This window comes from Plectropomus leopardus, chromosome 19 (genome assembly GCF_026936395.1).
Source record: "Plectropomus leopardus strain MGB_pleo_1.0 chromosome 19, ASM2693639v1, whole genome shotgun sequence".
Taxonomy (NCBI): domain Eukaryota; kingdom Metazoa; phylum Chordata; class Actinopteri; order Perciformes; family Serranidae; genus Plectropomus; species Plectropomus leopardus.
The window spans coordinates 5,380,809-5,395,645 of NC_142194.1; the positions used below are offsets into that span (position 1 = coordinate 5,380,809).

The window sequence follows — 14,837 nt, forward strand, 5'->3', positions numbered from 1 at the left end:
CAACACCAGCCTCTCATCCATATATGGTCACTTCTGCATCCCAAAAAACAAGATTGTGACAGATGAAATGCCGAACTCAAGGCACCAGAATGGGAGTCGACAAACCAGTGTGTGACATCATGATAGCTACGTCCATTATTAATAGAGTCTATGTCTGTGTCCCAATTCAGCGTCTGCATCCTTCGGAGGCGACTACTTTGGAGGAACCTCCGAAGGGGGGGCTACTAAAGCAAAGAAATGATTTTATTTCTTTCTTTTTTTTTTTTTATTTAAATTTTGCTGGAGGAGGAGAAGTGCCTCTGTCTGCGTCGGAAGCTGATTTATCTCCGGGCGGTAGAGCCTCGCTCAGCGGGGCGACAGCGCCGAGCTGGCTCTACATTCCCATATCTAGTATGCTAGGTGGCTACGTGTTAGCATTACTAACGTCACGTATTATGAAGGAAATTATGAGATTTTAATGTCCCTCTAAGTTTAACATATCTGTAAAAACCCACATCAACTTAAATCAACGCTCTGATCTCCGCTCTGTGCCGCCATTATGACAATTATTTTTGAAGATCGCGGGCGCGCAGTGAAGGATAGTAGTGATGTGTCCTCCAAAAAGAGGGAAAAGAAGGTCCGTTTGTGGGCTGCGTAAGGAGGAGCCTTCGAATTGTGACCAAATGGGACAGCCTTCACGCAGCGCTGTGACGTAATCGGCCTTCAAATGCAGCCTCCGAAGGATGCAGACCCTGAATTGGGAGCCATCTTCTATAGTTTATGTCAAGAACATATGGCTCTGGGAACAGGGTGACGACCCAATTGGTAAAGCAGTCTGACGAACAGTGATTAACACATTCAAACATTTTCATCAAAATTACATTTTAACCGCTCTCTCTTTGCATGCGCACATGCTGGGAGCCGATGTGGAGATTTATGCCAATCTGTGCAGCTAAAAACAGAACAGCTTCCAGACTTAGCGAGAGAAAAATGACAGTGCATGTATCCGGGCAGAACTCATAATTAAACTTGTTTAATTACTAACAACAGAGAGCTAGTTCTCGTAAACTGCACCTTTTAACTGATTATATCGACAGGAAGAGCATAAAGTGTTCCTCTTCTCCTGCTCGAGTCTTTCACACATAATTCGTTAATGATTTGGCAGGGCATGGGTCTGCACATGCAGGGTGTTACAGTCCATTAGCTGTCCTGTCTAGACGGGACTTAGGGTTATTTGTGACCTGCTGGTCTCGTATGGTGATTCCTGACAACACTCCCAGCTGCAGGTCTATGTAACAGGATTAAAGCAACTTCGAAGGGACTCTGTGTATGTCGCTTACCCACAGAGGGTGTCAGTAGACGTGATTAAACACATACAATGTCCCTGATGTAAAGGGATGTTGGATGAGATAGAGGGCTGAATTATGTCTCTGTTATTGGCTTTTATCTTCAATAGTTTTTTTTTCTGCTGTAAAGTCTTAATATGCAAAGTAAATGTCAAATCAGTGTAGGAAAGAGTACAATATTTCACTCTGGAGTGTAGTGGAGCACAGGTATAAAGTGCAAATACTTAACCCTTTGAAACCTGAGCAAATTGGTTTGATTTCTTTCAAAAACATGGTGAGAACATTGCAAGAAATGGTCCAAATTAGAACAAAAATTAGAAGAAAATCATTTGAAAATTAGCCAAAATAAAAACAAAAGTAAACAAGAAAATGACCTACAAAATTATGAAAATATTGATGTATTTATTGTATATAACACTGATGAATGAGTGATTCTGGACACATCTGGACCTTGTTAATGCATTTAACTGCAGCTGTGATAAAAGAAAAACAGACTCAATCCACCTTAAACTCTCCTCCATCCTCGAGGTTGTTTCGTCTCTCCCCGCGTAGCTTTTTGTTGACACCGCGTCCCGCCTGGCAGATCAAGATCAGAGCTCTGTCAAGTGTGGGACCCCCGTGCTGTGGCTCCCCCCTGGACACAGGACCAGCTGTAAATGGGCTGGCGATGAGATTTTTTCCTCTCGGCCTTGTACAGATAGAGGGAACACGTGGGAGTGAAACTGCACGTGAGCTGTGGAGCTCATGGCCAAACAAATCATCCTCTACTGACCGGACGTGTTGGGAAGGTTTTTCTCTCTGCTTGTGATGGGTTGATCACAGTCAAAGACTGTCTGTTTCATGTTAGTCCTCCTTTACTTTCTTTTCTAAATTATGGGTCTAAAAACCACTGGGCCCAGATCTGTCCTTAGTCATTAGGTCTGCACATAAGAGTAAACATTTTTTTGGCAACTTTGTTTTTCCTTTTTAATGATTTAAAAAAAAATTTTTTTTTGTGATTTTTGAAGATTTTTTTTCTCCCTTTTGGTGAATTATTTTTTTTTTCCATTTTTTTTTCTTTTTTCTAAACCTGCCTTCCAAACATGCATGCAGGCTAAAATAAAATTTGCTAAAATGACACAATTTATCACAACTATGACCTGTAAAATCAGAAATTATTGTTGGATTTTCACATTTCCGACGGTCCTTTTAACATGTGGGACGAAAGCTTCATGCATTTTCCTCGAATCGCTCAGGGAGGCTCAAGGAAAGATATTTGGAGCTTTGAGGAGGGTCAAAATAACCCCCCTCTGACAAATTAAGAACAGTCCGTTAGGTCTAACCACACTTCAAAGAAGAAGCTCTGTGCTGCAAATCCATTGCACTATAAAGTGTGTTTGTCACAAAATTGACATGGTTGTAAGTCACTTGTGTCTTTTTTTAAAATGTTAAACAACATATTTTTATGTACTATTCCAGCACCGCAGATTTGTTTTGACATTTAACACTTAAGTAAATTATAAAAATCCATATTTTTTTAATCTCAACTCAAAGTCCACTTACTTGCTTGTTCTGGAGCTTTAAACCACATCACAGAGTCTTCATCAGCAGATTAATTTTGCTCGTGGAAATGCGTCCGTTAAACATTTAGATGGGTTCTGAGCTCCTGTAGCACTTCTTCAATATTTTTGTAGTATTTTCTGTGCGGATGTATCACAAACCTCTATCCTCATGAGTTTAAAGTTGAAAACTAAAAATGATGTGTTTTGGCTTGTGCACTTATTTGGTCAAAGTTGTGCATAAATGCCATAATGCCAGTGTTTAGTAACCTACTTTTCCCCAAACAAACACACTCCTGTTCCCACTTCCTTCATCAGCCCTGCAGTTACATCACAGCTCACCTGCTCACCTGCGTCTCGTTACCTCATCAGACTCTCAGTTCACATTATGGACCAGATCCATTTATTTTCCTGCCAGGCCATAAAAGTTACTCTGCTGAAGATGCTATTTGCACCAATATTTCCTAAACCAGCTTCATTAGAAAAATGGAAAAGCTGCAGAATCATCATACCTTCGTACACAAAACGTGAAAACAAAAAGAAAATGCCAAACTCAGTATTTAACCCTTTGAATCCTGAACACAATGGTTTGATTTCTTTCAAAAACACAAATAAAGCCAAATAAAGCCAACAAGGATCTTGGCAAGAAATGTTCCAAAATTTACAAAAAAAATTAGTAGATTTAGAAAATTATTTTAAAAAAGAAAAAAGTCTGGGAAAAACTTTGTTTATAATTGTCATAGTGTGAAATTATGTTTTATTATTATTTAATTATTATAATTTTAAAGCACTTTTTTTCAAGCCAATGTTATTTTTAATCTTATTTATTTATTTATTATTTTACACATTTTTAGATAATTTCTTTGTACTTTTTATACATTTCTTGCTAATTTTGGGACATTTCTTTTGTTGCTTTTTGCCTTTTTCCCATGTTTTTGAAAGAAATCAAGCCAATTTGCTCAGGTGTTGAAGGGTTAAAGAATATTGGAGTTATGAATACTCATTGTGTTTGCACAATAGACTGAACACTGCATTGTGGAGAAGAACCCAGGAATCTCAACCAAGGTTGTGAAGGGGAACCCATGCGGATCAGATCTGGTATTTGGGGCTTGGTCTCCCAAATGAGGCGCTCATAGTGGTCTTTTTGTTCATCCCAGCCGTGCTCCGGTCTTTCACAAGCCGTCACAGCATTCCTTTTGTTACTTACTCGTGTTATTTTATCAAAGATTTCACTGTTTGAGAGTTTGAAGTTGGCCAGACTGTCAGGCTGCCGCTCCAAGCCAGAACAGGCATCATGCTCGGATAAAGAGGAGCGTCTCTTTCTATTGAGGCTCCGCAGTTAAACCCCGGTCCTCCAGTTACTACAGTGCTGAGTTCATCCCCACAAGGGGATGTGGTCATTCACTTGAAACTATATCACCTCGAATTTGTTGGCTGTAAAATGATCCGGCACAATTTTCATTTGCTCATGTTTTGGAATGATCCACACTTTGTCAGCTTGTTTGAGAGGTTGGCGCCCCAGTTTGCACTGTACAACTTTATATTCTGATAGAAATTTGGCACAAATGTTAACTTGGACTCAACAATGAACTGATAAGGAGTTGGTGGTTGAAAGTCGAGGTCACTGTATCCTTGCATCCATCTCATTCTCTTGAATGTAAAATCTGAAGACCAGTTTGACGGAATTTCTTCAAATCTGGCACAAAAGTCCACAATTTTCCACAATGAACTAATTAGAAGGCTGTGGTCAAAGGTCAAGGTTACCTTGATCCTGTAGCTATCTCTTTTTTGTGAACGCAATATGTCAAAAGGGCCTTGAGGGAGTTTCCTCAAATTTGACATAAACATCCACAGTTTGGAGGTCAAAGGTCAAGGTTACTGTGACCTTGTGATTGTGTCATTCCTATGAGCACAATACCACAAGAACGATTTAAGAGAATTTCTTAAGATTTAGCACAAACATCCACTTGCACTTAACATTGAAATGATTAGATTTTGGTGCACAATGTTCACAGTAACCTTGGCTGTCTCATTTTTGCAGGTAAGATATTTCAAGAACACCTTGAAGGAACCTCTTCAATTTTGGCACAAATTTCTACCTTGACCCAACAATGAACTAATTAGAAGTTGGTTAACAAGGTCATTGTGACCCTGCATCTGTCCCATTTTTGTAGCCGCAATATCTCAGGAGGGCCTTAAGGGTGTGTCTTCAAATTTGGTAAAAACGTCCACTTGGACTAAAGAATGAATTGATTAGAATTCAGCAGTCAAAGGTCAAAAGTCAAGGTCACTGTGACCTCATACAACAACAACCTTTTTGGCCATAACTCACAAAATCATGTGATGATTGTGGGAAAATATCACACAAATGCCACAGTGTGCGAGGGATTGTATCATTTAGTCATAAACTGAACTGACAGGATATAATGATGAGATTTTATTTTTCGTCATTACTCAACTTTGTCAGATTCTAAGTTGGTGACACTAATCTTGGGTGTCTGCCTTGAAACTGTGCTGATTGTATACATCTTTTGTGCTGCTGTGTTAGGTATCCATGTTTTCACTGACATGGATGTAAACTGTAAATGCAACTTGACTGTTTCGTGGAGGCAAACAACCGTGAGGCGGTAATTATAGTTCTTTATTCTATCCACACGACATCTATTGCATGTAAGTCCAAACAGGGAGAGGGTCTCCACTGTTGCTCGTCCTGTGGCTTCTTCTTTCAGCATGCGATGAGTCACAGTGTGATCTCTGAGTCCATCTTTAACAGCGCTAATTATTTTTGTCTCACTCCACCATATCAGATCATCCCATTACATTAAATCAAGCCTCATACTCCCAGGTCAGCACATTCCCAGATCCGCCCACTGGCAGCTTGACACAAATAAACAGCTCTGATCTTGATATAGCACCTCACAGCACGTCTGATCCACAGCTATCTGGGTTACAGCTCGGAGGCATGTCTGGTTTTAAACGGTGTTAATAGTCGGGATTAAGAAGAGCTGGTGTTTTTTGGCCACTGGGAACTGATCATGTACACCCTGCTGGCTGGCAAGCACCAGATGGGTTTCTGGGTAATCCCACTGTGGGATCGGGGTAGACCTTGGGTGGCGGTGTGGGAGTATAGTGGATTAATTCAACCCATCACCAGATAAAATGTTGACATTGTACGTTTCTGCAAACTATGGATACCTGGTGAACGTGTGGTCAGGTTTAGGCACAAACACCACTTCTTGTGGTTAGGAAAAGATCATGTTTTGGTTTAAAATATCTGGTTTGGGGTTAACATTTCTAGCAGACAAAGCAGTGATTTCTGTAGAAAACAATCAATTTTCATGGTGCTACCTGCTGATAGGTTGTTACAAATGGAAATAGACGGACGGGAACTATTGACTCAGATTGTTTGAGGCCATGCAAGGTAATTTCAGCAATGACTCGTTAGATCACAACCTGGTCTCAAAAAGAGGTCTGCAGCTTGTCAGGCATCCGTCGAGTTGTTATGCCATCAACATCCCCTCCACCTCACCGTGACCAAGTCAACTGATGTAATGTACAAATGTAGGTGGTTGACAGAAACATACAATGCCAACATTGTCCTCTAGAAACTGGGGCTGATTAATCTCAGCCAAATCAAGACAGAAGAAAATATGTCACAAATCTTATTTCCAGTTCCCAATGCTGGATAATGATCCAAAATCAGATGTTCAAAATGACACTATTGTGCATGGCTTTATGAAAACGGCATCAACAAAGTTCTTAAAAAGTGATTTAATCTCGACCCTCTGAGAGCTCACGTGGAAGCATGAAATCATCCATGAGGTCATTTTTTTAAATCCCCCTTGCTGCTGAAAAGTTTGGACGTACAGTCTAAATCCCAGAGAATAGGAGGCCCATAATTTCCTCATGGTTCCCATGAGCGATGAATCATCCTTCACTCTGACTTTTAGTGTATTTATGAATATGATTAAATGCTCCCTGACCCCTGATGTGATTCCCTTTCTTCACAAATAAAAAGGAAATGATTACGTCTTATAGCCGCCGGCGAAGAATGAAAAAGACGGATGATTATATCCATATGTTTTGGTGCGGGGTCACCTCAGAGGTAAATTTCATACAACCGCAGGGGCCCCACCTACTGTGACACTGTGTTCTTCACATCTAAGAAATACAGCGGCGACGTTTGTTCACTCACGGCCCCGAGGGTGAAACACTGAGTCAAGCTTCAATCCCTCCACATCCATTCAGTCCTGCAGGCTCGGCTCTAAACGAAGGCCAAGTGGCAGCTTTACGACCTTTTGGGAATAAAAGCTAAAGCAACTAATCCAGCCCTCCCACAAACATTGTCCCTTTTCAACCCACAAAGGACTTTCATTCTGCAGTGTGTCCGGTACGAACAACAACTCTCCCCTGCAACAACAACACCCCGCCCCCGCATCCACACCAATGACAACAAGGTCGACTTCCGGGAAAGACACAGTTGGTGTGAAATTTGAGATACTTTCATCCATACCAAGATAGTAAAGTGAAAGTGAAAACAAAACAAGAGGTTGTCAACAACTCTATAACTGAAGGGTATTAAATACAGACACACGAAGTGAAAAAAAGGCGAAAAGAGACAGATATCAGGATTCCAGTATTGATCCGAGCTTCTTCCTCTAATCTCCCCGCCTGCTCAGTAACCGTCGCTGGATTGGACATACAGCCACAGAAAGCAATCTGACCCCCACAGCTGCCCTCACGGGTCACCCTTTAGTGACTGCTGACTCCGGGTTGCCATGGTGACGGAAAAATTATGTCCAGGCTCCGTTTGGACGTGTTTAAGAGGCTTGGATCTGTGCCCAGCGCCCTGCTGCCTTTCATCATGGGGGCTGTATGGAGACTGCAGCAGCAGAGCGTTACGGCTCTGTTGTTATTTATCCAGATATTTTATAACTTTTTTTTGTGTTTTTGAGGAGAAAAAGAAGCAGGAGGGCTGTTTATGTCCCTCAGCTGACTGATCAAAATTTGTGTTCCTGTTTTTAGTGGCGCTATGGCTCTGTGAACGCCAGTGTGGACGAGTCGGTTTGTCAGGCTATCCCCAAGTACTGGATAAATTGCCGTTCTTGGTTCCCTGATGATAAATCCACGTAAATTTGGTGATCCTCTGAGTTTTTCTCTAGAGTCAGTGTGAGGTTCATATCTGTGAATTTGAGTGTCTCAAAAACTACTGGATGACTTTTGAATCCCAGAGGGGATCGTCCATGTGTATCTGTGCGTGTGTGCGTATCAGTCTGTCCGCAGCAAATTGCAAACTACTGGACCCATCAGCCTAATATTTTGTTTGCACCTGTATGACTGTATGTTCAAGGAACCATTAGCCCTCAAATTGCGCGATATAAAAATATATAAAATACGCAGAATGGAAATGTTGTAAATTAAAAAAAAACAAACTCCCATTTATCTCAAAAATAGTTTTACACTCACATTAGGGGGTATTTCAAGTGGTTTGAAAAAGCCATATTTTGCAAAAATGTAATGGAAACACTTTTTTTTTTTTCATTTTTATAGGTCACATGATGCTATGGCTATGTGGAAGTTTTGAATCCACGATTCCTCTGTGAAATCGTGGACTATAATCTCCCAGAAATCCCTCATATGTGGTCGTTCCCACGTATAAGGGGCTTGTCTTTCCATTATCGCTTGCGTAAAACGCCTACGTTGCCTTCTATTGGAAATAATGACAGCTAGTGCTGTGGCTGCAACAGAAATAAATCTGCTGATGTTTTGAACATCCATCGCCATGCTTCTTGGAGTGTTATCATGAGGAGAAGTTCATCACAGGATCTACACATTGCCAGTTTACACAGCGACAGAAGGGGTGCAGTTTTCAAAAAATTACTCTCTGGAACCAGGTTTCAAAAGTTTTTAGGCCCCCAAAACGCTGCTGTCGTGTTAACGAAAGGCGAAACCGCAGCAAAAAGTTTGCTTTTTCGCTTTTATGCTTCATGCAAGAACCTTTGCCGTGTAAACGGACCCTTTTTGTCACGATTCTCTCCGACCAATCAGTGGTCTGTAGGGTTTTAATCCACCATCTAGTCCCATCTCAGTTTGCTTGGAACTTTGAATGAATATTATTTACAACTTTTGCGAATGGAAAACGAGAAAAGGGTGAGTTAAGTAAAGCCATGTTGTACCAAATGCAGAATACCACAGGAGAGAGACAGGAGAGACACAGAGGAAAACGGGGAGATTGCTCAGTGTGTGACAGAAACATGCAAACAAAGGCGATGCACGTGCAGCTCCCACAGGTTTTCCCCCCTCTGGATGGATCGCGGCTCCAATTCTGCAAGTCAATCAAGTGTGCGGTGCTGTCAGCAAAACAGCACGTTTTCTCAGCTGCAACACGGTGTCTTTTACACCTTCTACTCGGAGAATCTCAGTCGTGGAGTGTTTGTCGTCAGCGGACTGATGCCTCCACATGTCCACAGTGTGTCTCAGCTGCTGAAAACACCACATCATGATGCTAATTTATTCAGGGACCAGCTGCTGTGTCAAGATGATTCTGCAAAAGACATCCTTGAAAGTTTTAATGAGCTCAGTGATGTAAATACCAGGGACGGTGAGGTCACAGAAGTCGAGATGTGTGTGTGTGTGTGTGTGTGTGTGTGCTTGCGTCTGTGCGTGTAGGTGTCTCTTCATATTATATGCGCATGCATTTATGTCTGTTTTGACATTCAGCATTTAAGAAAACTCAGCAGGAGGCCTCTGAGCAGGCAACAAGTCATTATCTCATCATGTCAAGCAAGACAAACATGGCGCAGCAGGGACACACATACACACACACACACACACACACACACACACACACACACACACACACACACACACACACACACAGTAAGCAGGTCAACAATGTGTGACCTGTAGAGTGGACTTGTATTTGTTGCATAATATTTATGTGGCAATTTAAGAGATTTGTGGCAAAACAAGTGGATTTGAACGCTTAAGAATTGCCACAAATAGGTTTAATAAGCCTCTGAAAGCTGGATCAACAGATATTTGTTTTCTTGTGCTGCATTCCTTTCTGAAGCATTTAAACCTTTAAACAGTGAGCAAATTGGTTTGAATTTTTTCAAAAACATGGGGAAAAAAAAACTAACTTGGCACAGATTTGTAAAGGTGACAAAAATAACTTGAAAAATATCTTAAAACAGAGAGAAGGAGTGAGCAAGGGAGATAATTACTAGAAAATTATCAGATAACTTGGGGAAATTTCCTGTTTTTGTAATTTTACTTTTCTTCTTATGTTTATTGCTAACTTCATGGAATTTTAAGTTTTGATTAATTTCTTGCTAACTTTGGGGTAATTTTCTTTGTGAAATTGCTCATTGCCTTCTTTCCCTTTCTTTGAGAGAAATCAAGCCATTTTCCTCAGGTTTTAAAGGGTTAATGGTTTCTGTTGGTCATGAAATGACGCTGTTATATTAAACTGTTATGTGACATGTCAGAAATCATTTATGCTGACTTTAAATTAAATTGTGAATGTAAAAACAAAGAGCCACAACCTGTATATTTATACATTGATGTGTTTGTAGCGAAAATATTTCTCAAAAAAATATTGACAGAAATCAAAGTTTTTGTGGAAGATTGTGTTGCATTTCATTTAAAACATGACGCATCTTATTATTCTTGCTTCATATAAACATACAGGTAATAAGTATATATGCACATACAGATATTTTTTTGAATCAGATAATGATTATTTAGGGTCATTAAATATATGAAAATGACAACAAACTACAGTATTGAAGAGTTATTGCCACTGACTTAAATAAAGTGTTGTACTTCCAAACTTCCATCACTTGATTGTGTTTTGGTTGGTAAATCAGTGAATCTGATGCACAGTGAAGCAGAGCATCTGCCGATGTCGATGGCCTCAGGTGGTTCAATCCCACGTGATGGCTCTGCAGGACTGAACCACCTCTGAACCTCCTCACCTCTAATTGATGCAATTACAGTGTCAGCAGCTGGCAGAGAAGAAGGAGGGAATCAAAGTAAATGGATTGTTTTGGTTTGTGCGGGGGAGGGAAAGGAGGAGGAGAAGACGCCCCCCCTCTCTGAAAGCCTAATTTGCTGATTCAGGAATGAATAGTGAGGGGGAAGGTAGACTTAAAAATTTTGATGGAAGTCATAATCCAACAAATGTGTGTTTTTGATCACATGGAAACTGCAACAATTAATCATTCTTGCCACTTGAGGGCTGAGGAAAAAAACATGAAACACAAAACTAATAATACTAACATTTCAGCGTAACGTCATACAACATTTTGTGTGATATCTTATGAATTAGTGTCCCTGCAGGTTAGATCAGGTTTAGGATAAAACCTTAGACTCGAAAAAGTGCGATGGAATGGGCATTCAAGTCAAGATTCAAAATCAGAAACTTGGCAAGATCCATGTAGACCAAGTTGGTCGAATTAATGTCACATGGCGGTGCACACAGTGAATGGTAAGCCACCGGTTTGTCAGTTTTTACTTGTATGTAGCGTTTGTGTTGTGAAACGTGTTATATTTCTGCATTCAACTGATTTTTGTTTGCGAGCATGAAGTAGCCTACTAGCCTACTCCTCTATCATTAACTACAAGGAAATCAAGAATGTTCTGTACAGTGCTTCGATTTATTAAGCCTTCAGTGTTACAAAAATGTACAATTTGTATAAACATTATTATTATTATAGTAACTGAAACTCAACCTCTGTGGCCATGAAGGGAATGCACTTAGGATTACTGTTCCATGGCAATTAAATGAAATATCATTTGGTGCTCCATCACCGCTTTTTCATTTCACATCATTTACAAAAACAGTCCCTCTGTCCAACACAAACACAAAAACGTGTAATAAATATTTCGGGGAAACATCCGTGGAACAGAAAACAGCTATTCAGTGGAATCTGTGCAAGCTGGTGAAGGATTATAAGGACATTTCATGTATTATAGGGACACTTGGATGTCAGTGTGCTTATATATTAGTCCTAGAGTTAACAGGAAAATGTCTTGCTAGAATTCTTTAAAACAAGTGTGGGAAAAGCACTTAGTGAGGACTAACTGCTATCAGGGTTCCCTTTAAATCTATAACTTCTGAAAAGCAGCTGCAGAACAAAGAATGTGTCAATACTGCTTCAATTATTATGAGCAAATCCATTTCTCCTGACCCCCCGGCCGCGTGTAATTGTTGTTGTGTTGGCACAAATCGCTCTCCCATTAAAGGGGACCATTAAGCTTGGAAGTGTCTCAACCGTGATAAATCTCCTCGTGTCTGCCGCCAAGAAAGAGTTCATCTCTTTCTGGTCCTGTTGTGCTTCACCATCTTCTTCCTCTTCAGGATCATCTCGTAAAGTTTCTCCAGGCCCGGCTGGAGCCCCTGACCGTCCACGGCACTGCAGCTCTGCACGTGATGCAGCGTGTACATGCTCAGTTCGTGGACTGATAGCAGCTTCTCAACCTCGCTGACGGACAACGCTGAATCCAGGTCCTGTTTGTTGGCCAGGATGAGCACGGGGACGCCCTGGTTCTCCGAGGTGCGGGTGATCTTGTGGAGCTCCACTTTGGCCTCCTCCATCCGTTCCAGCTCCGTGGAGTCCACCACAAACACCATCCCGTCTGTCCGCCGGGTGTAAGACTTCCACAGCGGGCGCAGCTTCTCCTGGCCGCCCACGTCCCACACCTGGAAGTTTATACTCCGAGACGTCCCCACTGACACCTTGATCTTCTCCGTGTTGAAGCCCTTAGTGGGGATCGTGTTTACAAACTCCTTCAGTTTGAGCCTGTAGAGCAGAGACGTCTTCCCGGCCGAGTCGAGCCCGATCACCACCACGTGCAGACACTGGAAGTTTGGCAGAAAGGAGGTGTTGGGAGCGATATCAGTCAGCTGGTTCCCCATGACTGCAGCCACAAATTCACACCTACTTAGGTGAGGTGACAGATTCCTGATTTAATCCTTTTTTTAGGAGAGTGGCATTTGCTCCTTGTCCTTGAAGGCAGATGGGATCAGACGGTGCTGGAGACCAAAACAAACAAAAAGTTAACATTTAATGAGAAGACAATGGGATCTCACCCAAAGAATGCAGAAGAGACTGCGATTATTATCAGTGGGATTCAATGATGCAATTTCATTTGATAAACGTGGCATTTCCTGTTTCCGTCTTTCACATTTAAGACTTATCAGTCAGAGGGATTGTTAAGATTTTTTGAAGTGGGGTTGTATGGGGTACTTGTACACACAGTAAATGTCACTTGGAAGACTCCAGGTTTGGAGAAGCAGACAGGAGTCTGACACTGAAGCTAAGCAATGTACTGCTGTGGATGGGGGCCAGCAACAAAACATTTTTAGCTATGCAAAAAAAAAAGTTTAAGTGTATGCTATATTCAAAATATCTTTTCCATGACTTTGAGGCAAGTTTTTAAGATCATACATTCTCTGAAATGACCATTGATACTTGGTATCAATTCTTTTTCATGTCAAAATAAACCTGAGCAAATTGGCATAATCTCTTTCAAAAACATGGGAAGAGGGCAATAAACAAATCGGCAAGAAATGGCCCAAAAGTTAGCAAGAAATGAGTGAAAACTTAGATGAAAAATAGCTACAAATAATAAGGAAAAAAAACAGCTGAGAAAATGACTTCATGAAACTACTAAAAATAATTACTTTTTTTCTGTAACATAATTTTAGATATATACTTAGATTATTAAAATTTAGTTGAGACATTTTTATCTTTTTTTTGCAGGACTGTTCTTGCCATGTTGTGTATTATGTTTTTTCACTTTTTTTTTTTTTTAAAGAAATCAAATCAATTTTCCCAGATTTAAGAGGTTTGAATGTTAGTAAAAGGCTTCTGAATGCAGAACAAGAAAACTGATGCTGATCCACATGTTTAAGGGTTAAAATGATATTGATTTTTTAGGTGGCTATAATACGTTTAATCGCTGGCCCCATCCACAGCAGAACATTTCTCAGCTTCTCCAAACTGGGGCTTGACGACAGCCATCTACTGTGGGTAGTATACTGATTATGGATAAGTACCTCAAACAACCCCTCTCCAAAAAAATCCGAACTATCCCTTTAACTGTGAGCAAAACCCATTTGTTAAATCGCTGCACACTTGGGTTAACTTCTAATTCTGATTACATAAAACAATGAACGTCTTGGCCACGTTGCAGAGCCGAACAACAGCTATAACTGGATGGCTGAGGTTATCCAGAGACTAAATCCTCTTAGCACTGCTAAACCTGAAAGGCTTTTCTTGGGGGCAGATTGATTTCAATGCAGCGGATAGATGATATGTATTCAGACTGTCTATGAGGACTGCTGCAGCAGCACTAATCCGGTTGTTGTTGACATCCTGATACCCATCAAACAGCTGCCTCTGGACAGAACACAGACATCGCGTGTTTGCAGGAATTTAGTGCATATTATGAGGGGTAGCATTTATTTAAAGAGGCAAAATGCACAGTCATGTTTGTGAGTCGTGTTTGAACACTTGAATGCATGTTGAGAACAGCCTCAGCCACCTTAGTTTCCCTCCTTTTCTGCACGAAGCCATCTAGTTTATTATCAACATGATGTTTTAAGCAAATAAATTAAAGAGAACCTGTAACTTCAATGCATAACAACACAATTACAGCAAAAGAAATCCATGCAGGTTGCACAAAAAAAGAATGAAATCACCACCATGATAAACTGTGCTCCTATGTGCATGTTAAAAAAAAACCGTTCATACCTGTTCAAATATGCGCCGAAAACATCATCCACAAGCGATGAACACATCCATGGTAAACAGACTGTTTGTCCCCGGCGGTCACATCCGCTCCTGATCTGCTCCAGCAGCACTGAGGAGCTCCGGAGAGGCACGAGCGCACAGCACCTAAAGCCCCGGTGACGTCACGGCCACCTGGACGGCTGCTGCACGCGCCCTGCCGGCACACAGGTGAA

The 14,837-nt window shown here is 41.1% G+C and overlaps 1 protein-coding gene across 1 annotated transcript; it reads right to left on the bottom strand.

Moving 5' to 3' along the window:
- Positions 1-11,502: 11,502 nt before the first annotated feature.
- Positions 11,503-14,785, bottom strand: arl4d (ARF like GTPase 4D). The gene is made up of 2 exons (XM_042507881.2): positions 14,626-14,785; positions 11,503-12,902 (listed from the first exon to the last, which is right to left on the bottom strand). Exon 2 carries the CDS (start codon positions 12,783-12,785, stop codon positions 12,180-12,182), a length of 606 nt encoding a protein of 201 aa, XP_042363815.1. The 5' UTR covers positions 12,786-12,902; positions 14,626-14,785; the 3' UTR covers positions 11,503-12,179.
- Between the last annotated feature and the right edge of the window lie 52 nt (positions 14,786-14,837).